This window comes from Heptranchias perlo, chromosome 12 (assembly GCF_035084215.1).
Source record: "Heptranchias perlo isolate sHepPer1 chromosome 12, sHepPer1.hap1, whole genome shotgun sequence".
NCBI lineage: Eukaryota > Metazoa > Chordata > Chondrichthyes > Hexanchiformes > Hexanchidae > Heptranchias > Heptranchias perlo.
In genome coordinates, this window is record NC_090336.1 from 55,143,933 (window position 1) to 55,171,654 (window position 27,722).

Genomic DNA, 27,722 nt, shown 5'->3' on the forward strand with positions numbered 1-27,722 from the left:
GCTGCCCTTGTCCTTCTAGGTGGTAGAGGTCGCGAGTTTGCGAGGTGCTGACAATGGAGAAATGGCAGACATGTTGAACAATTACTTTGGGTCAGTATTTAAAGTAGAAAAGAGGATAGCATGCCGGAAATCCCAAGAAAACGAATACTGAATTGGGGACAGGGACTCGATAAAATTAAGATAAGTAAAGCAACAGTAATGAAGAAAATAATAGCACTAAAGAGTGACAAATCCCCAGGACCAGATGGTTTCCATCCCAGGGTTTTAAAGGAAGTAGGTGAGTACATTGCAGATGCCCTAACTATAATCTTTCAAAGTTCTCTAGATTCAGGAACTGTCCCTCTAGATTGGAAAATTGCACATGTCACTCCGCTTTTTAAGAAAGGAGAGGGAAACCAGGGAATTAGCCTAACATCTGTTGTGGGGAAAATGCTGGAGTCTATAATTAAGGATAGGGTGACTGAACACCTCGAGAATTTTCAGTTAATCAGAGAGAGCAAGCATGGATTTGTGAAAGGTAGGTCGTGCCTGACAAACCTGATTGAATTTTTTGAAGAGGTGACTAAAGCAGTGGACAGGGGAATGTCAATGGATGTTATTTATATGGACTTCCAGAAGGCATGTTATATAAGATAGAAGACCATGGAAACAAGAGAATAGTACGGACTTGGTTAGGAAGTTGGCTGAGCGAAAGGCGACAGAGAGTACGGATAATGGGAAGGTACTCACACTGGCAGGATGTGACTAGTGGAGTCCCGCAGGGATCTGTCTTGTGGCCTCAATTATTCACAATACTTATTTATGACTTAGATGAAGGCATAGAAAGTCTCATATCTAAATTTGCTGATGACACAAAGATTGGTGGCATTGTAAGCAGTGTAGCACCACTACTGACTGAGCTGGCCGAGTCCTGAAGGACATAGCTGCCAGACTGGGCCTGCGGCAGGTGGTGAGCGAACCAACACGAGGGAAAAACTTACTTGACCTCGTCCTCACCAATCTACCTGTCGCAAATGCATCTGTCCATGACAGTATTGGTAGGAGTGACCACCGCACAGTCCTCGTGGAGATGAAGGACTGAGGACACCATCCAACGTGTTGTGTGGCACTACCACCGTGCTAAATGGGATAGATTCAGAACAGATCTAGCAGCTCAAAACTGGGCATCCATGAGGCATTCTGGGCCATCAACAGCAGCAGAATTGTATTCCAGCATAATCTGTAACCTCATGGCCCGGCACATTCCTCACTCTACCATTACCAACAAGCCAGGAGATCAACCATGGTTCAATGAGGAGTGTAGAAGAGCATGCCAGCAGCAGCGTCAGGCATACTGAAAAATTAGGTGCCAACCTGGTGAAGCTACAACTCAGGACTACATGCGTGCAAAACAGCGGAAGCAACATGCTATGGACAGAGCTAAGCGATTCCACAACCAACGGATCAGTTCAAAGCTCTGCAGTCCTGCCACATCCAGTCGTGAATGGTGGTGGACAATTAAACAACTAATGGGAGGAGGAGGCTCTGTAAACATCCCCATCCTCAATGATGGCGGAGTCCAGCACGTGAGTGCAAAAGACAAGGCTGAAGCGTTTGCAACCATCTTCAGCCAGAAGTGCCAAGTGGATGATCCATCTCGGCCTCCTCCCGATATCCCCACCATCACAGAAGCCAGTCTTCAGCCAATTCGATTCACTCCACGTGATATCAAGAAACGGCTGAGTGCACTGGATACAGCAAAGGCTATGGGCCCCGACAACATCCCAGCTGTAGTGCTGAAGACTTGTGCTCCAGAACTAGCTGAGCCTCTAGCCAAACTGTTCCAGTGCAGCTACAACACTGGCATCTACCCGACAATGTGGAAAATTGCCCAGGTATGTCCTGTCCATAAAAAGCGGGACAAATCCAATCCGGCCAATTACCGCCCCATCAGTTTACTCTCAATCATCAGCAAAGTTATGGAAGGTGTCGTCGACAGTGCTATCAAGTAGCACTTACTCACCAATAACCTGCTCACCAATGGCAAGTTTGGGTTCCGCCAGGACCACTCGGCTCCAGACCTCATTACAGCCTTGGTTCAACATGGACAAAAGAGCTGAATTCCAGAGGTGAGGTGAGAGTGACTGCCCTTGACATCAAGGCAGCATTTGACCGAGTGTGGCACCAAGGAGCCCTAGTAAAATTGAAGTCAATGGGAATCAGGGGGAAAACTCTCCAGTGGCTGGAGTCATACCTAGCACAAAGGAAGATGGTAGTGGTTGTTGGAGGCCAATCATCTCAGCCCCAGGACATTGCTGCAGGAGTGCCTCAAAGCAGTGTCCTAGGCCCAACCATCTTCAGCTGCTTCATCAATGACCTTCCCTCCATCATAAGGTCAGAAATGGGAATGTTCACTGATGACTGCACAGTGTTCAGTTCCATTCGCAACCCCTCAGTTAATGAAGCAGACCGTGCCCGCATCCAGGCTTGGGCTGATAAGTGGCAAGTAACATTCGCGCCAGATAAGTGCCAGGCAATGACCGTCTCCAACAAGAGAGATTCGAACCACCTCCCCTTGACATTCAACAGCATTACCATCGCCGAATCCCCCACCATCAACATCCTGGGGGTCACCATTGACCAGAAACTTAACTGGACGAGCTATATAAATACTATGGCTACGAGAGCAGGTCAGAGGCTGGGTATTCTGCAGCGAGTGACTCACCTTCTGACTCCCCAAAGCCTTTCCACCATCTACAAGGCACAAGTCAGGAGTGTGATGGAATACTCTCCACTTGCTTGGATGAGTGCAGCTCCAAAAACACTCAAGAAGCTCGACACCATCCAAGATAAAGCAGCCCGCTTGATTGGCACCCCATCCACCACCCTAAACATTCACTCCCTTCACCACCGGCGCATTGTGGCTGCAGTGTGTACCATCCACAGGACGCACTTCAGCAACTCGCCAAGGCTTCTTCGACAGCACCTCCCAAACCCGCGACCTCTACCACCTAGAAGGACAAGAGCAGCAGGCACATGGGAACAACACCACCTGCACGTTCCCCTCCAAGTCACACACCATCCCAACTTGGAAATATATCGCCGTTCCTTCATCGTCACTGGGTCAAAATCCTGGAACTCCCTTCCTAACAGCATTGTGGGAGAACCGTCACCACACGGACTGCAGCGGTTCAAGAAGGCGGCTCACCACCACCGTCTCAAGGGCAATTAGGGATGGGCAATAAATGCCGGCCTCGCCAGCGATGCCCACATCCCATGAACGAATAAAAAAAATGAAAACGTAAAATTACAAAGTGATATTGATAGATTTGGTGAATGGGCAAAACTGTGGCAAATGGAATTCAATGTAAACAAATGTGAGGTCATCCACTTTGGATCAAAAAAGGATAGAACAGTGTACTTTCTAAATGGTAAAAAGTTAAAAACAGTGGATGTCCAATGGGACCTAGGAGTTCAGGTACATAGATCATTGAAGTGTCATGAACAGGTGCAGAAAATCAGCAATAAGGCTAATGGAATGCTGGCCTTTATATCTGGAGGACGAGAGTGCAAGGGGGCAGAAGCTATGCTACAGCTATACAAAACCCTGGTTAGACCGCACCTGAAATACTGTGAGCAGTTCTGGGCACCGCACCTTTGGAAGGACATATTGGCCTTGGAGGGAGTGCAGCGTAGGTTTACTGGAATGATACCCGGACTTCAAGGGTTAAGTTACGAGGAGAGATTACACAAATTGGGGTTGTATTCACTGGAGTTTCGAAGGTTAAGGGGTGATGTGATCGAAGTTTATAAGATATTAAGGGGAACGGATAGGGTGGATAGAGAGAAACTATTTCCGTTGGTTGGGGATTCTAGGAGTAGGGGGCACAGTCTAAAAATTAGAGCCAGACCTTTCAGGAGCAAGATTAGAAAACATTTCTACACACAAAGGGTGGTAGAAGTTTGGAACTCTCTTCCACAAACGGCAATTGATACTAGCTCAATTGCTAAATTTAAATCTGAGATAGATAGCTTTTTGGCAACCAAAGGTATTAAGGGATATGGGCCAAAGGCAGGTATATGGAGTTAGATCACAGATCAGCCATGATCTTCTCAAATGGCAGAGCAGGCACAAGGGGCTGAATGGCCTACACCTGTTCCTATGTTCCTATGATCATGTTGGTTGTGGAATCGCTTAGCTCTGTCTATAGCATGTTGCTTCCGCAGTTTAGCATGCATGTAGTCCTATGTTGTAGCTTCACCAAATTGGCACCTCATTTTTAGGTACGCCTGGTGCTGCTCCTGGCATGCTCTTCTACACTCCTCATTGAACCAGGGTTGATCCCCTGGCTTGTTGGTAATGGTAGAGTGAGGAATATGCCGGGCCATGAGGTTATAGATTATGCTGGAATACAATTCTGCTGCTGGCCCACAGTGCCTTGTGGATGCCCAGTTTTGAGCTGCTAGATCTGTTCTGAATCTATCCCATTTAGCATGGTGTTAGTGCCACACAACAAATTGGATGGCGTTCTCAGTGCGAAGACTGGACTTCGTCTCCGCAAGGATCTGTGCGGTGGTCACTCCTACCAATACCGTCATGGACAGATACATCGGTGAGGACGAGGTCAAGTCGGTTTTTCCCTCACCACCTGCTGTTGGCCCAGTCTGGCAGCTGTGTCCTTCAGGACTTGGCCAGTAGTGGTGCTACCGAGCCACTCTTGGTGAGGGACATTGAAGTCCCCCACCCAGAGTACATTCTGTGCCCTTGCTACCGCTGCAGTGCTTCCTCCAAGTGGTGCTCAACATGGAGGAGGACTGATTCATCAGCTGAGGGAGGGGGTAATCAGCAGGAGGTTTCCTTGCCTATGTTTGACCTGATGCCATGAGATTTCATGGGGTCTGGAGTCAACGTTGTGGACTCCCAGGGCCACTCCCTCCTGACTGTATATCATTGTACCGCCACCTCTGGTCAGTCTGTCCTGCCGGTGGGACAGGACATTCGCAGGGATGGTGATGGAAGAGTCTGGGATTTTAGCTGAAAGGTGTGATTCTGAGAGTATGGCTATGTCAGGCTGTTGCTTGACTGGCCTGTGGGACAGCTCTCCCAATTTTGGCACAAGTCCCCAGATGCTAGTGAGGAGGACTTTGCAGGTCGACTGGGCTTGGTTTGCCTTTGTCGTGTCCGGTGCCTAGTGGGCCATCCGGTTTTATTCTTATTGTGACTTTTTTTTAAGCGAGATTGTACAACTGAGTGGCTTGCTAGGCCATTTCAGAGGGCAATTAAGAATCAACCACATTGCTGTAAGTCTGGAGTCACATATAGGCCAGACCGGGTAAGGACGGCAGGTTTCCTTCCCTCAAGGACATTAGTGAATCCGGTGGTTTCATGGCCACCATTACTGATACTAGTTTTTTTATTTCAGATTTAATTTATTTAATTGAATTTAAATTCCCCAGCTGCCTTAGCAGAGATTTGAACTCATGACTCCAGATTATTAGTCCAGGCCTCTAGATTACTAGTCCAGTAACATAACCACTATGCTACCGTACCCACTATGCAACCTACTGGAACCACGGAACTATTGTGCCAAAGAAAGCACCTGGTCTAAGAAGGGATAATGTAAAGCTGCAACAATATTCTGAAGCTTTGCTTGATTTATTTTTGGTGACAGGGAAAGGTGGAGCTCAGGTGAGTGGGATATTACTTAGGTTTATTGCCCCACTTCCCTCAATTGGCTAAAAGGATGTTTTTATTCCAGAAAGCAATTTCGCTTCGCACCAACACTGCAGTTTTACTATAAACGCAGCCTGAAACCTGAGTCAGGACTCAACCTGGCGCAGGAGGAATGAGAGCGAGAATCCCCAGAGGAGGGAACCTCATTCTGCTTCCTGTTGGGAGTCAGTTTGGGCCGTGACACATGATTTACACCATACAAGTTTAGCGTTCGTGTGAAGCCCATACCTTTTAAAGGCGGTAATGGTGCGCCCTCCAGTGGCTGAATTCTAACATTTCTTTCTACCTCTTGCCATGGATGTGACAACGCAACTGACATTTGTTCACAAGAACAAAAGACAATTATGGTTGATGGAGACCATCCAGCCCATCTCAATTCATCCATCCAGGAGATCCTATTGTTCCCCCCATTTCAGCATCCAACTGTTTCTTAAATAAGCCCAGAGTTGTCACCTCCACTACTCTTCCTTGAAGTCTATTTCAATAGAAGTCTTTGTGTGAAGAATTTCCTGAGATCAATCCTAAATTTTTCCTTTACTATTTTGAACCTGCGTCCTCATATCTTACTATTGCTATCTAATTTAAAGTAATATTATGGAATTACCTGCTCTGATGCCCCATGTTGTCCACAAAAACAAATATAATTTAAGAAGATAAGGAAACTAGTGAGGTTGGCTCACTATATGATCCTCTCTAGGTCTTAACCAAAGTGATGGGTTCAAGTTTCCTCTTTATGCCAGATGTAATGATCCAAATCAAAATGTTTTTATTGTAGTTGTGGAACCACAGGACATAACGTCCACACCTTAACGAAAACTAACAATCTCACTCAAAGGTCATAAAACAGCCATGGTGGGCAGTGAAAAATTTATACTAGTGCAGTAGAGGATGGTCTTCTGAGGTTATAGTTAACACATTATTGGAACAGAGGGAGGTTTACAATACTGTATCTCTACTGCCCGTTTCCTATCCTGCAGCAAGTCCCACTCACCAGCCACACCTGTCCTCACGACATTGGCTCCCAGTTCCCCTAACTTTAAAATTCTCACCCTCGTGGTATCCCTTTTGTGGACTTGCCCTTTCCTACCTCTGTAACCTTGTGCAGCCCTAAAATCCTATCCCCCAAATTCTCTTTTCCTCTCACTGACATCCTGTGCATCCCCCCCGCCCTTACTTTTCCCCAAAATTGAAGGCCATACCTTCAGCCACCTAGGATTCATGCTCTAGAATTCTCTCCCTAAACCCCTCTGCCTCTCCACCTCCCTCTTCTCCTTTAAGACCCTTCTTGAAACCCACCTCTTTGACCAGATGTTTGGTCACCCCTCCTACTATCTCCCTCTTTGGCTCAATTTCTTTGATTAGGCCTCTGTGAAGCACCTTGGGATGTTTTCCTAAGTTAAAGACACTATATAAATGGATTTGTTCTTCTTTCTTTATTATTATTGCTATTCCCTCCCTAAATCACTCTACCATATCATAAGGTTAGCTTTGTGTCAATTCCAACTAGTAATATGGAATTTTTGGATGTGCATTCACAAAAGTAAGTTTTACTAATGCGCATTCCCAGTGTTGAAACATATTGGGAATTCATGGCCCCGTGTTTTTCCATCTATTATCTTCCCAAAGTGCATTGGGATAATGTGCGTGCCTCCCCCTCCCCCCCACCCTGATTTTCCATTAATGAATGGGAAATCATTGTGGTGGGAGTAGTTACACACATGGAAAATCCCAATATGCACTCCCAGCGAGCGAGACTTTGAGGCAGGAGCAGCCATTTGTAAACCTAACCCTATAGTGCCAAATCTAAAGGTATTTTCAGTTAAGAAAATATCTGCTCCACTTTCAGTTTGGTACAGCTGTTGTTATACTTATCCTGATGGAAAAGATGGACACCAAAAAAAAATACGTGTTATGACAATTGTTTAATGACAGCTTTCAGTTTCTTTTTTAAATGGCCATACTGCTGATTACTTGTAAGTATGTAAACAAGTATGTCAAAATATTTTAAATATTTCAGAATTTGAAAAAAACCTTTTTAGTCAGAAGTTCAATGTAAGTTGGTTATGATGTATAAAAATACACGTGAAAAATCAGAAAATTTAAATTATTGTAATTAAAAACACAAACCAGTTACATGCCTACTTTTCGTCATAAAACAAAAATTATACAACTTGGTGCCGTATTAAAACATTTTGGAAATTGAAGTAAAATACTCACTATAAGATGGTCATCAAACAATGTTAACTGAGAAATTTTGCATCCGATTAACGTATATGCTCATGTGCAAGGTGACCTACGAGTGATCTCACCCACGTCCCAAAGATATAGAAGAGTCAATCAATGACCACTGCCAGTTTATACATCATCTCTAATATAAATGGTACAACAGCTGGTGAGATGATAAAGAGAGATTTTTACACGGCTTCTGGTTTTGTGCAGGCTTTTAAAGGCAGAGAAAGAATTAGTGAAGAAATAAAAACAGAAAACGCTGGAAACATGCAGCAGGTCTGAGATAAGAGTGAGAGGAGTGATTAGGTTGGTGATTAGCTGGTGGACAGGAGATGATTAAATGACACAAGTAATAATGGTGTAAGACAGAAAGAGGCAATTAGGAGAGAAATAAAAGATGTATCTGAGACCCAAAAGATATGTGAATGGTTACAGGAAAATAGCAGAGGGGGAGGGAAGCATGGAAAATCTAGCAAAGCGAAGAAGGCTCCAGTGGCCCCGGAGTGTGGTGGGAAAAAAAAACACAGGTGACACCAGGGGTTCAGGCCACTCCACCGGCCGTGTACCAACAGGGGATACCCATCCCCATCCCCAGCCCCAGCCCACAACCTCTCCCATTCCTGGAAGTGCTGGTGCACCCACCCAACACTAAAGGGCTGAGATAAATTGGAAGCTGTGGTTAACGTCTGAAGTTATTAAAGTCAATGTAAAAGCCAGAGGGCTGTAAAATAGCTAGTGGAAACGTGAGGTGATGCTCCTCGAACTTGTGTTGAGCTTCATTTGAACAATGCCGGAGGCTAAGGACAGAGAGGTCAGAGTGGGAACGAGACGGAGAATTAAAGTAGCAAGCGGCAGGAAACTTAGGGGCACACTTGCGAACGGAATGGAGGTGCTCAGCAAAGTGATCAGCCAATCTGCCCCGATGTAGAGGACACCACATTTTGAGCAGCAAATACAGAATCCTCGGTTGGAAGAAGTACAAGTAAATCATTCTCACCTGTTGGGGGTGCTTGAGCTCCTGGACGGTGATATGGGAGGAGGTGAAAGGGAAGGTGTTGCATCTTCTGCACTTGCGTGGGAAGGTGCCAGGAGCACGGTGAGCAGCTGTTAGGATTGATGGAGGAATGGACCAGGGTGTCACAGAAGGAATGGTCCCTTCAGAATTTTGAAAGGGATGGGGAGGGGAAGGTGTGATTGGTGATGGGATTGTGTTGGAGGATGATCCGTCGAATGCAGAGGCTAGTGGAGTGGAAGATGAAAACAAGGGGGGTTCTGCGAGGGAGTAGAAGGGGTGAGGATGGAAACGCGGGAAAGGAAAACAAACATGGTCAAGGGCCCTTGTTACTACAATGGAGGGGAATCCTCGGCTAAAGGAAAAGGACATTTCGGGAGCTTTAGTGTGGAAGGTGGCATCGTCAGAGCAGATGTGACAGAGACAGAGAAAAGGGAATAGAGTCTTTAGAGAAAGCGAGGTGGGTAGAAGCAAAATCAAGGTAGTTGTGGGAGTCCGTTGGCTTGTAGTAGATAACAGTGGATGGTTTATCCCCAGAGATAGAGAAGTCGATGAAGGGAAGAATCAGAGATGGACCTTGTGAAGGTAAGGGAGGGGTGGAGGTTAGAAGCAAAATTAATAAAATTCTCCAGCTCATGGCAAGAACAGAAAGCAGCACCAACACAGTCATCTGTGTACTGGAAGACGAGGTCAGGGAAGGGACCTGAGTAGGACTGGAACAAAGAATGTTGAACATATCCTATAAAAAGTCAGGCAGAGCTAGGACCCATGTGGGTTCCCATAGCGACACCTTTTATTTGGAGGAAGTGAGTGGAGTTAAAGGAAAAGTTGTTCAATGTAAGAACAAGTTCAGCCAGGCGGAGGGTGGTGGATGGAGACTGGATGAGCCACTGTTCAGAGACAAAGTGGTGGGGATAGGTGTAGAGTGACTGAGCAGGCCAAGGTCTGGAATTGGAGGTCGTCAGAAGAGTCACAGAGGTAGGTGGGTAGGGACTGGGTGAGGGAAAGAAAAAAGTCTAGATAAGAGAAAATAAGTTCCGTGGGGTAGCAGCAAGTTGGAACAATAGGTCTACCGGGGCAGTGCTGTTTGTTGACCTTGGGGAGGAGGTAGAAGCAGGCTATGCAGGAAAGATCTCCAGTGATGAGATCAGTGATGGTCTGGGAAATGGTGACCTAGCATTCAGTAGCAGAGTCATGGTCCAGGGAGATGTAGGAGTCGTCAAGAGAGTTGGCATTCAGCCTCCACGTGGTCCTTTTGCCATACAACAACAGCACCTCCCTTGTCAGCAGGTTTGATAATTATATCAGGGTTGGACCTGAGAGAACAGTGCTGCAAGTTCAGAGGGAGATAGATTTGAGTGAGTGAGGGGAGTAGACAAACTGACACGGCCAACATCACGCCAGCAGTACTCAGCCTGAGTGAGCATCCAGCAAGGGACGTAATGGACGAGGCAGTAGAGTTTTAGTGGGACTGAATATAACAGCTTTGGTTTCCCCAGCGCTTAAGTGAGAAAGTTTTGGTTCACGTATGACTTGACGTCATACGCGGTTTGACAACGTGGAGGTGCTTGTGAGGACAAGGGAGGTGAAATAGAGTTAAGCGTCACTGCAGACATGTGGAAGCTGCCAACCTACAATGGTGCCACAGGGAAAAATATAAATGAGGAAAAAGATAGGATCTTCAGGGACTCAAGAGATGAACCAAGTGAGGACAGTCCCATGTAGAAGAGGCAGTAGTTGATCATGTTGAATGCTGCAATTAATTTCCAGTGAGCTAAATTTCTGGTCTTATGGGCTACATTATAAAGTATACACTGCTAAATTCACATTGTAGCTTCTCCAGTCCATGAAGTAAAATTCTGACAAGTAAACATGCCACAAGTCCTCGGAGTGGGACATGAACCCACAATCTTCTGACTCAGATTACATGCAGTTCGAAGATATTAATAATGACACACAAGATTTCCCCCCTTCAGTAAACCCATCAAAAATATCTATTGCTACACGGTCAGGTCAACGGTGATGTAATGGGGAGCCCAGCGACACTGCTCATTTGCATCACCGTGAGGTGAAGGGGCTGCCAGAGCTCCAATACATGTATTGATATAATTAAAAAGGCTAATGGAATATTAGCCTTTATCTCAAGGCGGCTTGAATACAAAGGGGTGAAAGTTATGTTGCAGTTATATAAATCTCTAGTTAGACCCCATTTAAAGAAGTGCATTCAGTTCTGGGCAACGCACCTCAGGAAGGATATATTGGCCTTGAAGGAGATGCAGCGCAGATTCACCAGAATGATACTGGAGCTAAAAGGATTAAATTATGAGGACAGGTTGCATAGATTAGGCTTGTATTGCTTAGAGTATAGAAGATTAAGGGGTGATCTAATTGAGGTGGTTAAGATGATTAAAGGATTTGATAGGATAGATAGAGAGAAACTACTGCTTCTGGTGGGAGAGTCCAGAACAAGGGGGCATAACCTCAAAATTAGAGCTAGGCCGTTCAGAGGTGATGTCAGAAAGCACTTCTTACACAAAAGGTAGTGGAAATCTGAAACTCTCTCCCTCTGGGGGTCAATTGAAAACTTCAAAACTGAGATTGATAGATTTTTGTTAGGCAAGGGTATTAAGGGTTACGGAACCAAGGCGGGTAAATGGAGTTAAGACACAGATCAGCCATGGTCGAATTGAATGGCAGAACAGGCTCAAGGGGCTGAATGGCCTACTTAAAGGCCAGGAAGTTAAAAGGTAAAATAAATCAAACTGGTTTTTGGAGGTATCCTAGCTTCCGCACATACCAAACCAACAGTTATATACTCATTTTTTTGGCACTAGTTCATTTCACAGACAGCACTAACATTGCTGTTTTATTAGCAAGAGTTTTATCAGGAATATCTGCCGCAAGTTTTAAAAAGTCAGTAAGTTGGAAAAACAATCCACTGCAAACAAAAAAAACTAATTCTAAAAAATAAAATCAAGTAATGAGGATAAATGTAAAATGTCCAACTCTTCATCAGTCCCTTAATAACAATCGCTGTTTCAAGTATAACAGATCTGTGCAGAGGATAACCCTATAGGTTCAGGTGCAAGAGAGTTGGTGACTTCAGTCTGTGTATAGAAAGTGAAGAGCTAAAAGCTGAGGAATGGTGTTTTTAGGTCAGTCTCATTAACGCCAAAACACTAGTAATTAGACCAGCTGAAAGGACCGCAAAAGTCTGCCATGTTGGAGTTCCAAGGTAAGAAAAGATCGTCTCCTAAAAAAAACAGAAAAAAAATTAACAATTGCAAACAAAGAACAATGTCAAAGCAATCATCATAAATATTGCAGAATGTGGAGTTAAGATACAAACCATGATCTTATTGAATGGCTGAACAGGCTCGAGGGGCTGAATGGCCTACACCTGTTCCTATGTTCTATGGTTTTACTGTCTTTGTTCTATAATGGGGTGCCCAAAACTACAAATGGTACTTTAATTGCGATCTAACTAATGTTTTTCTACAAATTCATCATTTTTTTCACTCTGTACTCTATGCCCCTATTTATAAAACCCAAGTTTCTATAAAAACACAGTTAGAGAAAGGATAGTGCAGGGTGCTGGCTTGGGAATGATATGGACCTGTAATTCTCGCCCTGAAAGAGTGCCAACCTTGGCCTGTTTGTCAACAACAACAACAACTTGCATTTATATAGTTCCTTTAACGCAGTAAAACGTCCCAAGGCACTTCACAGGAGCGTTATCAGACAAAACTTTGACACCGAGTCACATAAAGAGATACCAGGACAGGTAAAATTTTAAAATATGCCAAAGGTGTACAAGAATGGAAACAATACCAGAACAAAAAAAAAAATCCATTTTTATATTAAAAGTTATACTTCAAACCATTCTTTAGACCTATACATTGCTCAGCTGGAGAGGCTATGAAAGTAACCGCCTGCAAGACCTCTGCTAGTACATTATGCACACAAGCAACCTGGGTTGATTTATTGTGTAATTTTCATTTCCAAAGATGGTCAACTTCTCTCAAAGGCCCATCCATGGCCTCGGCCCTCCCTATCTCTGTAACCTCATACAGCCCTACAACCCTCCAAGATCTCTGCGCTCCTCCAATTCTGGCCTCTTGCGTATCTCCAATTTTATATACGCCACCGTTGGCGGCCGTGCCATCAGCAGCACAGGCCCTAAGGCTCTGGAAATCCCTCCATAAACCTCTCCGCCTCTCTTTCCTCTTGTAAGATACTCCTTAAAACTTATCTCTTTGACCAAGCTTTTGGTCACCTGTCCTAATATCTCATGGTGTGGCTTGGTGCCAAATTTTGTCTATTAAAGCTCCTGTGAAGTGTCTTGGGAAGTTTTACTGCGTTAAAGGCATTAAACAAATGCAAGTTGTTGATGTTGACAAACAGGCCAAAATTGGCACTCTTTCAGGGTTAGAATCATAAGCCCAAATCTGCATCTTCCCAAGCCAGCACCCTGCACTATCCTTCCTCTAATTGTGTTTTAATAAAAGCTTGGGTTTTATAAATAGGGACATAAAGTACAGAGTAAAAAGGTCATGATAAATTTGTAGAAAAACATTAGTTAGGCCACAATTAAAGTACCATTTGTAGTTTTGAGCACCCCATTATAAAGAAAGACTTGCATTTATATAGCGCCTTTCACGACCTCAGGAGGTCCCAAGGCGCTTTACAGCCAATGAAGTACTTTTGAAGTGTAGTTACTGTTATAATGTAAGAAACACAGCAGCCAATTTGCACACAGCAAGGTATCACAAACAGCAATGTGATGATGGCCAGATAATCTCTTTTAGTGATGTTAGTTGAGGGATAAATATTGGCCAGGACACCAGGGAGAACACCCATGCTTGTTATAAATGGAAAGTCATGTGGTGAAGGATAGACTACTACAGCCTGGTCTTTAGTTGTTTCCAAGCTTTTATTCATAAAGATTCTCCTTACACACCCACAAACCAAACCCTAGATCAGCTCTCCTATAAAAAGGATACCAGATAGTCCCCAATTGATACCCACCACCTGAATACAATTAACACTCATTGTTATAAATCATACAATTAACACTGCTCTTCTTTCAAATAATGCTATGGAATCTTTTATGTTCAGCTGAGGAGGCAGACTGGGCTTCATCTGCAAGATGGCACCTCTGACAATGCAGCACTCCCTCAGTACTGGAGAGTCAGCCTATATTTTGTGCTCAAGTCTCTCGAGTGGGGCTTGAACCCACAACCTTCTGACTCAGCGGCAAGAGTGCCAGCAACTAAGCCACAGCTGATAGCAAAGACAGTAAAACCATAGAACATAGGAACAGGAGTAGGCCATTTAGCCCCTCGAGCCTGTTCACCATTCAATTAGATAGTGGCTGGTTTGTATCTTAACTCCATTGACCCGCCTTGGTTCTATACCCTTAAAACCTTTACCAAACAAAAATCTTTCAATTTCAGTTTTGAAATTTTTAATTGACCCCCAGCCTCAACAACTATTAGGGGGAAGAGAGTTCCAGATTTCCACTACCCTTTGTGTGAAGACATGCTTCCTGACATCACCCTTGAACAGCCTAGCTCTAATTTTAAGTTTAAGTCCTGTGGTTCTGGACTCTTCCCCACCAGAGGAAATAGTTTCTCTCTATCTACCCTATCAACTGCTTTAATCATCTTAACCACCTCAATTAGATTACTCCTTAAATCTTCTATACACAAGGGAATACAAGCCTTGTCTTGGCCTCATAATTTAACCCTTTCAGCCCATGTATCATCCTGGTAAATCTACATGGGATCCCCTCCAAGGCCAATATATCATTCCTGAGGTGCAGTGTCCAGAACTGAACACAGTACTCTTAATGCAGAAAGCATAGACTGTAGATTTACCAGGCTGTTGCCAGGGTTGGAAAACTTCAGCTATGAGGAAAGACTTGAGGTCCTGGGACTAAGAGAAGATTTAAAAGAGCTTTTTGAATATTTCATGTGAACTCCCATGGTGTTTTTTTTATAACAATAGGAGTTATCAGCAAAGTTTAACTAGAGAAGTGTTACATGACGTAGGTTTGACACCTACAGAAGTGCACACTATACACAAGATGTTTAATATATTACAGATGAAGGGTTTTGATAGAATTAATAGGAAAAGAACATTTCCTCTGGCTGGGGAGTCAGTGATGAGGGGTCATCAATTAAAAATTTTTACTAAGGGAGTGAAAGATTTAAATGTTTTTCTAAAAAAAGATTTTAGGATCCTTTGCCACAGGAACTAGTTGTGGCAGAATCCTTTGTACCTTTTTAAGAGAACAGTGGATAAATATTTGAAGCACAGGCAAATACAAGGCTATCGGAGTTTTGGATTGCTCTGGCACAGACATGATGGGCCGAACGGCTGCCTTCTGTGTTGTAAACCTCAATGGCTCAATGGTTCCACACTGTAGCCTTCCCATAATTTTGAGCCAGTTTCATGCAACAAAGAAACTACCAACATTTTAACTTACCCATCCCCCTTGTTGCCTGATCCATGGCATAACACGGGTTTCAATCAATTCTAGCGACCAATTTATTATAGGTTGAATCATTGCTCTCAAATTTTTCAGTGCCTGCAAAAGGATGACAAAATTACTGAAAAGCAACATTATCTACTTAATCCATTATGTATTATTTCAAATCGACAAAGAGGGCATCCCTCTCCCTGATTTTCTCCCTTCCCCTCCTCTCCTGAAGGAGTTGATTTATGCTGGGATACAGTTAAGCAGTGACAACCCACTCTAGCACTTTGTGTTATTCACAAGCGCAGCTACAGAGTGTCGGCAGGCTAACCACGTGTGGTATCACAGCCAAGTCTGACTCTCTTCTTACATGACATTTTACAAGCATTGGGAGGGGAGTGGAGGTGGGTGGGGGGGGGCAATTCTAACTGGGAGCGGGTTTCAGATGGGCGGGAGGTAAAGCAAGTGTCATACCCGCCCGACATCATTAGTTTGAGGCCTGGTCCTTTATTTAAACTCCCGGGTCTCAGTCACATCCCAATCTGCCAGCTGCCTGTCTAAAACTGGCAGAAAGAGGCTTCAGGCAGGTCAAATCAGGAAGAAGACACAAAAACATCCCAGAAATACTGGAGAACCAAGGGTCTGGCAAGAATGAGGAACTGATGGAAATTAGTATTAATAAAAAAAAAGTAGTACTAGAGAAATTAATGGGACTGAAAGTCGATAAATCCCAAGGACATGATGATATACATCCCAGGCTTTTGAAAAAGGTGGCTATAGAGATAGTGGATGCATTGGTTGTCATCTTCTAAAATTCTACAGATTCTGGAACGGTTCCTGCAGATTGGAGAGTGGCAAATGTAACCCCACTATTTAAGAAAGGAGGGAGAGAGAAAACAAGGGACTACAGACCTGTTAGCCTGACATCAGTAGTAGGGAAAATGCTAGAATCTATTATAAAGGAAGGAGTTAACAGGACACTTAGAAAATAATAATAGGATTTGGTAGAGTCAATATGGATTTATGAAAGGGAAATCATGTTTGATAAACCTATTGGAGTTCTTTGAGGATGTAACTAGAAGAATAAATAAGGGGGAACCAGTGGATGTGGTGTATTTGGATTTTCAGAAGGCTTTCGATAAGGTCCCACGCCTTTGTTGGTGAACAAAGTTGGAGCACATGTAATTGGGGGTAATATACCGGCATGGATTGCGAATTGGTTAACAGACAGAAAACAGAGAGTAGGAATAAACGGGTCTTTTTCAGGTTGGCAGACTGTGACTAGTGGGGTACTGCAGGGATCGGTGCTTGGGCCCCAGCTATTCACAATTTGTATCAATGATTTGGATGAGGGGACCAAATGTAATATTTCCAAGTTTGCTGATGACACAAAACTAGGTGGGAATGTGAGTTGTGAGGAGGATGCAAAGAGGCTTCAAGGGGATATAGACAGGCTAAGTGAGTGGGCAAGAACATGGCAGATGGAATATAATGTGGAAAAATGTGAAGTTATCCACTTTGGTAGGAAAAACAGAAATGCAGAGTATTTTTTAAATGGTAAGAGATTGAGAAATGTTGATGTTCAAAGGGACCTGGGTGTCCTTGTACATGAGTCACTGAAAGCTAACATGCAGGTGCAGCAAGCAATTAGGAAGGCAAATGGCATGTTGGCCTTTATCACAAGAGGATTTGAGTACAGGAGTAAAGATGTCTTACTGCACTTATATATGGCGTTGGTGAGACTGCACCTGGAGTATTGTGTACAATTTTGGTCTCCTTACCTAAGAAAGGATATACTTGCCATAGAAGGAGTGCAACGAAGGTTCACCAGACTGATTCCTGGGATGGCGGGATTGTCGTATAAGGAGAGATTGAGTAGACTAGGCCTGTATTCTCTGGAGTTTAGAAGAATGAGAGGTGATCTCATTGAAACGTGCAAAATTCTTACAGGGCTTGACAGGGTAGATGCAAGGAGGATGTTTCCCCTGGCTGGGGAATCTGGAATCAGGGGTCACAGTCCCAGAATAAAGAGTTGGGTCAATTAGGACTGAGATGAGGAGAAATTTCTTCACTCAGAGGGTGGTGAATCTTTGGAATTCTCTACCCCAGAGGGCTGTGGAGGCTCAGTCATTGAGTACATTCAAAACAGAGATCAATAGACTTCTAGATATTAAAGGCATCAAGGGATATAGGGAGGTGCAGGAAAACAGCTTTGAGGTAGAGATCAGCCATGATCTTGTTGAATGGCGAAGCAGGCTCGAGGGGCCGGATGGCCTACTCCTGCTCCTGTTTCTTATGTTCCTATGTTCAAAGTCGCAGGGCCCGGAAGCCCCCGCCTGCTCCTTCCGGCCTGAATAAGGAAAGTTTTTGACTTGCCTTAAAAAGCCTCTTCTTCTTCCCGACCAGGTTTTACTGAGTACTGGGCCGTTAAAGTGCCATTGGGGTGCTAATGACATAATCGGACCCCGATTAGCGGACATAATGAGACTCCCGCCTAATCAGGCAGGTGTCTCGGCCACCTAAAAGAGAAAGGGCCCATTTAAGATGGTGGTGGGCGGGAATAGGGCAGTAAATCTTTGTGCAGCTGTTTTAATTCGCTCCCGCTCAGTGACTGCCAGGCAGGGTGGGTTAAAATTCCCTCCCCCATAGACTTTCCAGCAGGGGAAAATGGACAATGATGAATATACTGTGGACACTTAAGGCCAAGTGTAGCAATACAACTGTTACCATACTCAAGATCAGCTAACTTAGCACAGCACGGACGGTGGGTTGTAACAGCACTTTCTGGGCTGTATAGCTTAGATTATTCATTAGGCTATAGGTTGACAAGAAGGTTGGGGGGAGGCTCATTTTAATTATTTTCTGAACACATTTCCATTTGAAGTTTATTCTATTAATTATGAAGACAATTCGAGGCAACAGTGCCTTAACATTTTAAAAACTAATGATTTAATATTAACCAAGTTCATATTTATTTCCATAATTATTTAAATAATAAATGATAGAACGGAACCCACTTTGCTTCAAAATTGATTCCGTTTGGCCTAATTTTACAATCTTTCTCACAGCCTTGATTAGTGCAGAACAATGTAACCATTGTAAGGCACAGAAACAGAGAATGAAATTAAAGATTTGTTTATCACCTACAAACTCATATGTATTACACACGATATAACACATTTCACCTTACCTTAGAAACAAGTTTGCCTGCAAAATAGAAGAAGGTTACAATTCTTCCCCAGTTCAAGCCGTCAGCAACTAATATCCTCTCAGCCACTTTGTATAGTACATCTCGGATATTTTCAACAGGTACAGTCTCGATTACACTGTTGTCAGAAAATATTAAGTAAAGAGGAATTTAGTCGTCTGTAGTAGTTCAATGTTTGCTAATATCTTGTCTTCAAAAAACCCAGTAAATGCATAGAAGAATTTTTGTGAAACTTCTGTAACCTTGAAAATGCTAACGAGTCATATGTTTTGAAGGTGATTGCAATCTGGGATTGCTAGGTTGAACTAAGATTAACAATAATCCCTTTTCTTTGCCTCCTCTTCTGAAAGTGTGGATTAAGTTGGGGTAAAGTTCCATAAATGCCTGGTGGTAATTCGCCCAAATAGCTATTAATTACGTGAGAGCTTTGATAGTCAAAAAGGGATGCTTATATGACAGGATAAGTGTCATGATAATTTGTTTCTCTCTTTCCCTTCCTAACAAGAGCAAACAACAAACAACAACTTGCATTTATATAGCGCCCTTAACGTAGTAAAACGTCTCAAGGCGCTTCACAGGACATTATCAAACAAAATCTGACACTGAGCCACATAAGGCGCCAATAGGACAGGTAACCAAAAGCTTGGTCAAAGAGGTAGGTTTTAAGGAGCATACTAAAGGAGGTGAGAGAGGTAAAGAGGCAGAGAGGCTTAGGGAGGGAATTCCAGAGCTTAGGGCCGAGGCAGGTGAAGGCACGGCCGCTAATGATGGAGCGATAAAGATCAGGGATGTGCAAGAGGCCAGAATTGGAGGAGCACAGAGATCTCGGAGGGTTGTAGGGCTGGAGGAGGTTACAAAGGTAGGGATGGGCGATGCCATGGAGGGCTTTGAAAACAAAGATGAGAATTTTGGCCAATGTGGGTCAACTAGCACAGGGGTAATGGGTGAACGGGACTTGGTGCGAGTTAGGATACAGGCAGCAGAGCTTTGGATGAGGTCAAGTTTACGGAGGGTGCAAGGTGGGAGGCCGGCCAGGAGAGCACGCATCATATGAGGCACATGGTGGCTCAATCAGAACCAAACTAACTCACCCATTGCGGGTAGCGAACTTCAAATGTAAACTAAAGTTTGATAGTTTGAAAGGTGGATCCTCAACCCTAGACTCCAGCATTCTACCACTGGTGCGACTGGGAAACCTCGATCAAATACCATACTATAATAATTGCTAACTCAGTTACTATAGAGGGATAAAGAACAGAAAGCTCTTCTACGTATTGCCCAGTTATATACCGTTGCAGTTCAACATTTCTGTTCAGCTCATCCCCAATTTTCTTCAAACTCTTGCATATATCCTTGATTGTAGGCTCATCAATCTCATTCTTGGTACCACCAAGCTCCTCTGGGCTGAGTTCGGCTTGTGGATCTTCTTCTTGGATTGTCTCCAGTACAAACCTTTGCAAGAATTTAAAAGAAAATTGGAAAGACATCACTCTAAAATCTAGGGCCTTCCATGGATTCAGCTGCTGACCTACTGTTTGCAGCATATAAATACATTGTTTATTTTTTTTTAAATAATGGAAAGTCTTAGCTTACTGCAAAATACATCTTTGAATAATTAGTGTTTCATGTTGTCAAGACCATAGAGAGGGTGCAAAGGAGATTTACTAGAATGGTACCAGGAATTCAGGATGTCAGTTATGTGGACTGGAGATGCTGAGGTTGTTCTCCTGAGAGCAGAGGAGATTAAGGGGAGATTTAATGGAGGTGTTCAAAAGGGTTTTGATAGAGTAAATAAGAAGAAACTGTTCCCAGTGGCAGGAGGGTCGGTAGCCAGAGGACACAGATTTAAGGTAATTGGCAAAAGAACCAGAGGCGAGATGAGGAGAAACGTTTTTACGCAGCGAGTTGTTATGATCTGGAATGCACTGCCTGAAAGGGTGGTGGAAGCAGATTCAATAGTAACTTCAAAAGGGAATTGGATCAATACTTGAAGGGGAAAAATTTACAGGGCTATGGGGAAAGAGCAGGAGAGTGGGACTAATTGGATAGCTCTCTCAAAGAGCCGGCACAGGCATGATGGTCCGAATGGCCTCCTTCTGTGCTGTATTATTCTATGATTCTATGTTGTTCTTGCACCTTACAGGTCTGCTTCATGAAAAGTGTGATAACAATGGATTTACTAACACATTTTAGCAATGAGAACATTGCCAAAGACAGAGCCTGAGTTACTTTTACTTGTAATCTGAAGGTTTACAGTTAAATTGAAGTCTTCACGCTTCAGTGACTGGAAAAAAATCAGCTGTCCAACATGTTATAGTCACTTACAATGAAATAAGGGTACACTTTATTGGATGGTTTAGGCTGCGAAGAGATTTGTAGCTCAAATGTATAGACTGTATACTGTCCCACTAAAAAGGGAGCTTTGGGTTATAATGTGATGGATTTTAAGACTTCCAGTAGAATACAGAGAGGAGCAGCATTTCAACAATAAGAAAGTTTTATCAACTGATACAATAAAGATCTACAGAAAGTCGAATGTAAAGCAAAGGAAGTTACCAACCTACGCAAGAGTGCTCCAGATTGTCTATTTAGAATCTCGTTTATTGAATCTGAAAAAAATACACACATCAAATTTAATTATAAACTCAATTGTTACTTAGTTAACATTTAACTTATTTTGATTTTTTCAACTTTGATTAAAAGCAATAAATTTCTCACCACAACAGCCTCCCCCCCTCCCCCTTCGTGACATCACCCGCCCACCACTGCAGAGAGCCGGGACTGGCTGGAGTGCTGGGAACAGTCAGGAAGGGCTCAGGAGTCTGGAGTTAGGGAGGTGGTGTCGGCAATCGGTGGGGGTGGGGGGGGCGCGGTGGGAGTTGAGGGGAGGGGAGGGAGACTGGGGAAAGGTAGTCAGGGATGAGGGATAGAAGGAGACTTTGGAATGGGGTCAGGGAAGAGAGGGAGATTGGGGAATTGGGCCGGGGGAGACTGGGGAATTGCGACGGACGTGGTGACCAGCATTTACTGCAGAGCCAGGAGCAGTAGCATCATCGTGGGGAGTGGGAGCAGCGCCGAGACAGCAGCAACCAGCAAAGGGGTGAGTTAAAGGTGGGGACTTTACTTTGGGTAAACAGTGAAAGATAATTTCTACTGGTGGGCAAATGGGGAACAAGGGGACGGAGTCTGAGGATTCTCACTAGAAGAACCAAGGGGAAAGGGAAGAGGATGGATCTTGAACTAAGGATTAGATCATGGGATCCTTCATCACATGGCAATTGAGGTAGAGACTAAAAACATAATTTAAAAGGGAATGGAATACATATTTGAAAAGGAGGAACATAAAATGATCTGGGAGGAATAAGGTTACAGGAGAGAGCACCAGCACAGGGGGCCGAATGGCATTTTCCAATGCTGTAATTTCTATCATTCTATGAAAACTCTCCTTTTATTGTTTCCGAGCCCAGGGAGTGGTTTAGAAATGTTGCCACTGAGTTGAGTTTAGGACCATGTGCCCTGTGAGATGTGCCCCAAACACTGAGCCCGCTGCACTTTGTGCGACCTCTTGGTTTGGTTCAGGTTGGTCTGTGCCGCCTGGTTTTGATTTGTGAAATCCAAGTACAGATCGACTCCGTCTGAGGTTCCCAGTTCAGAGTTGTCACCTTCACACAGAACCTGAGTCTACGGAGATAGGGAGAGATATGGGTCCGATTTAAAGTGGCATCGACTGGGGAGCCTGACTGCACCTTGTACAGTGCAGGGGGTTCTGGCTATGGTTTCAGAGTGAACATCAGCGGGTTTCAAGATTACAACTAGTTACAAGTAGGATATTGGGCTCTACACCTATTACATATGGACTATCAGTGAGTTCTTGTATTACTGATGGTTATGAGGGGAATCTGAGGGTTACCAGTATTACTATTAGTTATCAGTATACCTTCAGTGAGTTACCATTAGTAAACTGGTGGAATCAAACTTCCTCCCACCTCTAGCTCCCCCTCTGCAAATTGCTCCCCCACCTGTGAGCTCCCCTCTTCCCCGCACTTGGTTGCCCTTTTTCACCTGCTCACAGGTGGCCTTGCACAACAGCTGCTGGCGCAAAACCACAAGCAAAGGTTCTCAACTACAGGGATCTAACCTTTATGAGGTAAATGCAATAACATTTGTAGATGTCACATGAGCAGTTACCATGTAGTCATATGTCATATGATCAGAGGTCACGTGATCAAACCTCCAGGAATGCCTCCAACCAGAATTGGCAACCATAAAGCAGCACCATCTCACCAAGAAATGCACAAATGGTAGACTGAAAGACAAATCTGTGTCTTCAGTTCTTGCTGTTAAATTAGTCAAGATTTCAATTATGTCCAATACAACTGTATCTGTAATATCAAATGCCATTTACTTTAACAACAACTTGTGTTAATACAGCATCTTTAACATAGAAAAAACATCTACTGTCGGGAAATTACTTGAGTCTATAATTAAGGATAGAGTGACTGAACACCTTGAAAATTTTCAGCTGATCAGAGAGCCAACATGGATTTGTAAAGGGTAGGTCATGCCTAACGAACCTGATTGAATTTTTTGAAGAGATGACTAAAGTAGTGGACAGGAGGATGTCCATGGATGTTGTTTATATGGACTTCCAAAAGGCATTCGATAAAGTCCCTCGTAAGAGACTGTTAGCTAAAGTTGAAGCTCATGGAACTGACAGCAAATTATTGACCTGCTTAGGAAGTTGGCTGAGTGGCAGGAGACAGAGAGTAGGGATAATGGACAGGTACTCAAATTACCAGGATGTAACAAGTGGTGTCCCCTAAGGATCGGTGCTGGGGCCTCAACTATTCACTGTATTTATTTATTAGTAACTTAGATGAGGGGATAGAGAGGCTCATATCCAAGTTTGCTGATGACACAAAGAGAGGCAGCATTGTAAGCAGTGTAGATGGAAGCATAACATTACAGAGAGATGTTAATAGATTAAGTGAATAGGCAAAACTGGGGCAAATGGATTTCAATGTAGGCAAGTGTGAAGTCATCTACTTTGGATCAAAAAAGGATAGATCAGAATACTTTCTAAATGGTGAAAATCTCAAAACAGTGGAGGTCCAAAGAGACTTAGGGGTCCATGTACATAGATCATTAAAATGTTATGGACAGGTACAAAAAAAAAATCAAAAAAGCTAATGGACTGCCAGCCTTTATATCTAGAGGACTAGAATACAAGGAGGTAAAAGCTATGCTACAGCTATACAAAGCCCTGGTTAAACTACACCTGGAGTACTGTGTTCAGTTCTGGGCACCGTACATTAGGAAGGATATAGTGACCTTGGAGGGAGTGCAACGTAGATTTACTAGAATGATACCCGGACTTCAAGGGTTAAATTACGAGGAGAGATTACACAAACTAGGGTTGCATTCCCTGGAATTTAGAAGATTAAGGGGTAATTTGATCAAAGTTTTCAAAATATTAAGGGGAACTGATAGGGTAGACAGAGAGAAACTATTTCCGCTGGTTGGGGAGTCTAGAGCTAGGGGGCATAGCCTAAAAATTAGAGCCATGACTTTCAGGAGCGAAGTTAGCAAACATTTCTACACGCAAACAGTGGTAGAAGTTTGGAACTCTCTTCCACAAATGGCAGTTGATGCTGACTCAATTGTTAATTTTAAATCTGAGATTGAAATGATTTTTGTTAACCAAAGATATTAAGGAATATGGGGTTAAGGCGGGTATATGGAGTTAGGTCACAGATCAGCCATGATCTCATTAAATGGCAGCACAGGCTTGAGGGGCTAAATGGCCTACTCCTGTTCCTATGTTCCTAAAAACGTCTCAAGGCACTTCACAGAGACATAATCAGACAAAAATAGATGCTGAGCCAAAGAAGCTGATATTAGGCAAGGTGACCAAAAGCTTGATCAAAGAGGTGGATTTTAAGGAGGGTCTTAAAGGAGGAGAAGGAAGTGGAGAGGCGGAGAGATTTAGGAAGGGAATTCTAGACCGTGGAGCCTAGATGGCGGAAAGCACATCCACCAATGTTGGGATAATGGGAGGGGGAGGGATGCACCAAAAGACAGAGTCAGAGGGATGGTGAGTTTTGAGGGGGTTATAGGGCTGGGGAAGATTACAGAAAAAGGGAGGAGGCGAGGGATGAAAGCTTTTAAACACGAGGATGAGAATTTTAATCTTGAGACAAGCAAGGGGGTAACAGGTGAACGGAACTTGATGCAGAACAGCCAGCAGACGTTAAGATGAGCTTTTGTTTATGAAGGATGGGAGGCCAGCCAGGACAGCACCGAAATAGTCAAGTCTGGAGGTAACAAAGGCATGAATGAGGGTTTCAGCAACAGATGGGCTGAGGTAGTGCCGCAGGCAGACAATATTATGGAGGTCGAAGTAAGCGATCTTTGTGTTGGAGAGGATTTGGAGTCTGAAGCTCAGCTCAGGATTGAATAGGATGCCAAGATTGCAAACTGTCTGGTTCAGCCTGAGATATTGGCGGCGAATCGGTGGCAAGGGTACTGAGTTTGTGGCAGGGACTGATGATGATGGCTTTTGTCCTTCCAATATTTAGCTTGAGGAAACTAGCTCATCCAAGATTGGATATCAGACAAGCAATCTGGCAACATAGAGACAGCAGAGAGATCAAGAGTGATGGTGGAAAGGTAGAGCTGGACAGGGTCATCATTCACATGAAAGCTGCCCCATGTCTGCGGATGACGTTGCCAAGGAGCAGCATGTAGATGAGAAAGAGAAGGGGGCCAAGGATAGATCTTTGTGGGACTCCGCAGGCAATAGTGCCAGAGCGGCAAGAGGAACAAAAGCTGGAGATGCTCTGGCTACAATATTGGATGAGCACATCTACATGGAGGCACCATGGGCTAACTAGGAGGACCTGAGACAAATGTCAAGGGTTCCAGCGAAGTCCAATGCCATCCTCAGTGGCAATATCAAAGAAGGCACCATGCAGCACTACCTGAAGCAGATGGTGACACCACAAACGCTTGCACCCATTCCCCTTGACGAAGAAGCCTCCAGATGAGTCAGTGCATTCAAGGTGGATATTTCGAAGCCTGGCCTATGGGGACCATTGAGAGAGAATGATGGAAAGTTGTTTCCAAGACCTTTTGGAGCGTTATATGTCAGGGTCTGCGGGATCTAACTGATACCATCAGATCTGACCTCCAACGGATCAGTGGGCACTGAGGCCCAGGATCCACCACAAGTGGCATGGCTAGAGGCTGCCTTCAGACTACCAGCCTCCCTCTTGATGGCTGCAATCGCGAACATAACCTCCAAAACCAGGGATCCTCTCAAGTATCCCAGATTGTGAAGGATGTCTCGATTTTGTTAAGAAACCAATTTTTCTGCTTTACACCACGATCGACCGTGACAAACACTACAGAGAACACAAGAAAGGATAGTGTGTTACGGTCACTTAAGATATTGTTGCCAACTTTGACCAGTGCAGTATTGGTGCCACGGGCAAGGCGGAACCCAGACGGAAGAGATTCAAACAGGGAGTTGCGGGAGAAGGGAGCACAGAGCTGGGAGGTCGAGGCACGTTTGAGAATACTTCCTTCTTTGGGTCAGCATGCATAAACTCCTCACACTAAGCACTGAAGTCAAAGTGCAGTGCAGGAATGAAGGAAGCGAGTGGACACCACTGGAAGCAAGGCAAACTGAGACCTCAGCAAGCAGAAAGAGTGAGCCTGGTGGAAATGCAATCTGGGTGAGAATCAGAGTCCTGACATGAGACTGAATTGCAAAGTCATCAGTTAACTAGTGTTACTTTCGTTCTCAGTTTATTTTTTCAACACTGGTTTATTGTCAATCACTTGATCAAATCTTTTCCTTCCGCCTCCTACTTCTTTACCCAACCCCCCTCACCCCAGGCAATGTCCCCCACTATTTATCCTGCTTCTCTCTTTCTTGCATGTCTTCCCTCCCCGAGTTTCTTCCCTGGGACGGGCTAGCCTTCACCAGCTGCATCTCCCGAGTACTTTCCTGCCTCCAGATCCCATCTCGCTGGCCCCACCGCAGAAACTCAAAGGCAAGCTGACAAGCTCAGATGGCTCTGCCGGGGGGGGGGTGGGGGGGCGAAGACGGGGCAACCCAAGAAACCTGGAGATGTCCCTCCTCTGCCGGCCAGGCTGACCCTTTGGACACTTTTGTTACACTTACCGCCGCCCGGTGCTCCTCTCCGGTTCTTTCTCTCGCCGGTCCTGTCTCTTTCATTGAAGCTAGCCATGTCCCACCGGCTTCAGCCCGCAAGAAGATTCCCAGCCGCCAACTGCAACAACAAATCAACCCTTTCAATAAGGGACTAACTTCCGCCTATTCTGCCTTTAATGATACCGTGAGATCACTTCTTGTAATCGCCTTCCTCACGTCACCACGCCGAAGGGATTTTTTTGTCTCTCTCAAGTCCAAACTTCACTTGTAACTTTGTCTGGGAGTAACCTTCCCTTCTCACTGGCTTCCTAACACTGGTCGAGCTTGTGGTCTAGGCTGCAGTTCATGAATCTTCATTGGCCAGTGGTGCTGTCAGTTATTATATATTCTATATATATATATAGTCAGCAAACTCTCACACGTCATACATCTTCTTGATCATGCAGGTCAGAGAAATTCACTGAGCTTTTTTTTTTGAAGGTTTGAGTTTCTACTTTGGTGGAATTTCCCCATCCACACTCACACACACACAAGTAAACAAAAAAAGGCCAATGCCAGAATTCTGAGACAAAGAAACGTTAAGGGGAGGAGAAGCACAACAGCCCTGTCAACTGCTAGAGAAATAAAATGGGTGGAGATCTTTCACCAGATCTGTAAACATTTTTTCATTTACCCGATGAAGTGAGCTGTGACAGGAAAAGAGTTTCTCACAATCTTTTACCACTGACCTAATTTACCACTAGCCCAGCTATTTACAAAGGTCTCTAACCTCAGTGCCTTGTTGGTGAGATTTAATGAGAATTTTCTACAGTGCAGGACCAAACTATGTTGAGTTCAACAACAACTTGAATTTAAATAGCACCTTTAAAGTAGGAAAGTGTCCCAAGGCATTTCACAGGA

The 27,722-nt window shown here is 44.2% G+C and overlaps 1 protein-coding gene across 1 annotated transcript; it reads right to left on the reverse strand.

Annotated features, from left to right (window-relative positions):
• Positions 1 to 7,627: 7,627 nt before the first annotated feature.
• zgc:153993 (uncharacterized protein LOC767645 homolog) lies at positions 7,628 to 27,113 on the reverse strand. Its single transcript, XM_067994134.1, has 6 exons — positions 26,832 to 27,113; positions 21,204 to 21,252; positions 19,934 to 20,095; positions 18,626 to 18,761; positions 15,445 to 15,546; positions 7,628 to 12,207 (listed from the first exon to the last, which is right to left on the reverse strand). Exons 1-6 carry the CDS (start codon positions 26,896 to 26,898, stop codon positions 12,106 to 12,108), a joined length of 618 nt encoding a protein of 205 aa, XP_067850235.1. The 5' UTR covers positions 26,899 to 27,113; the 3' UTR covers positions 7,628 to 12,105.
• Between the last annotated feature and the right edge of the window lie 609 nt (positions 27,114 to 27,722).

What these genes read in the sequence shown, in the direction of transcription:
- zgc:153993 (XM_067994134.1), bottom strand. Translation starts at nt 26,898, where the DNA reads ATGGCTAGCTTCAATGAAAGAGACAGGACCGGCGAGAGAAAGAACCGG. An exon ending in TCTGGAGCACTCTTGCGTAG is followed by an intron (nt 20,096 to 21,203) that starts GTTGGTAACTTC and finishes ATTCTTGCAAAG; the next exon opens with GTTTGTACTGGAGACAATCC. An exon ending in AGAAATGTTGAACTGCAACG is followed by an intron (nt 18,762 to 19,933) that starts GTATATAACTGG and finishes TTCTGACAACAG; the next exon opens with TGTAATCGAGACTGTACCTG.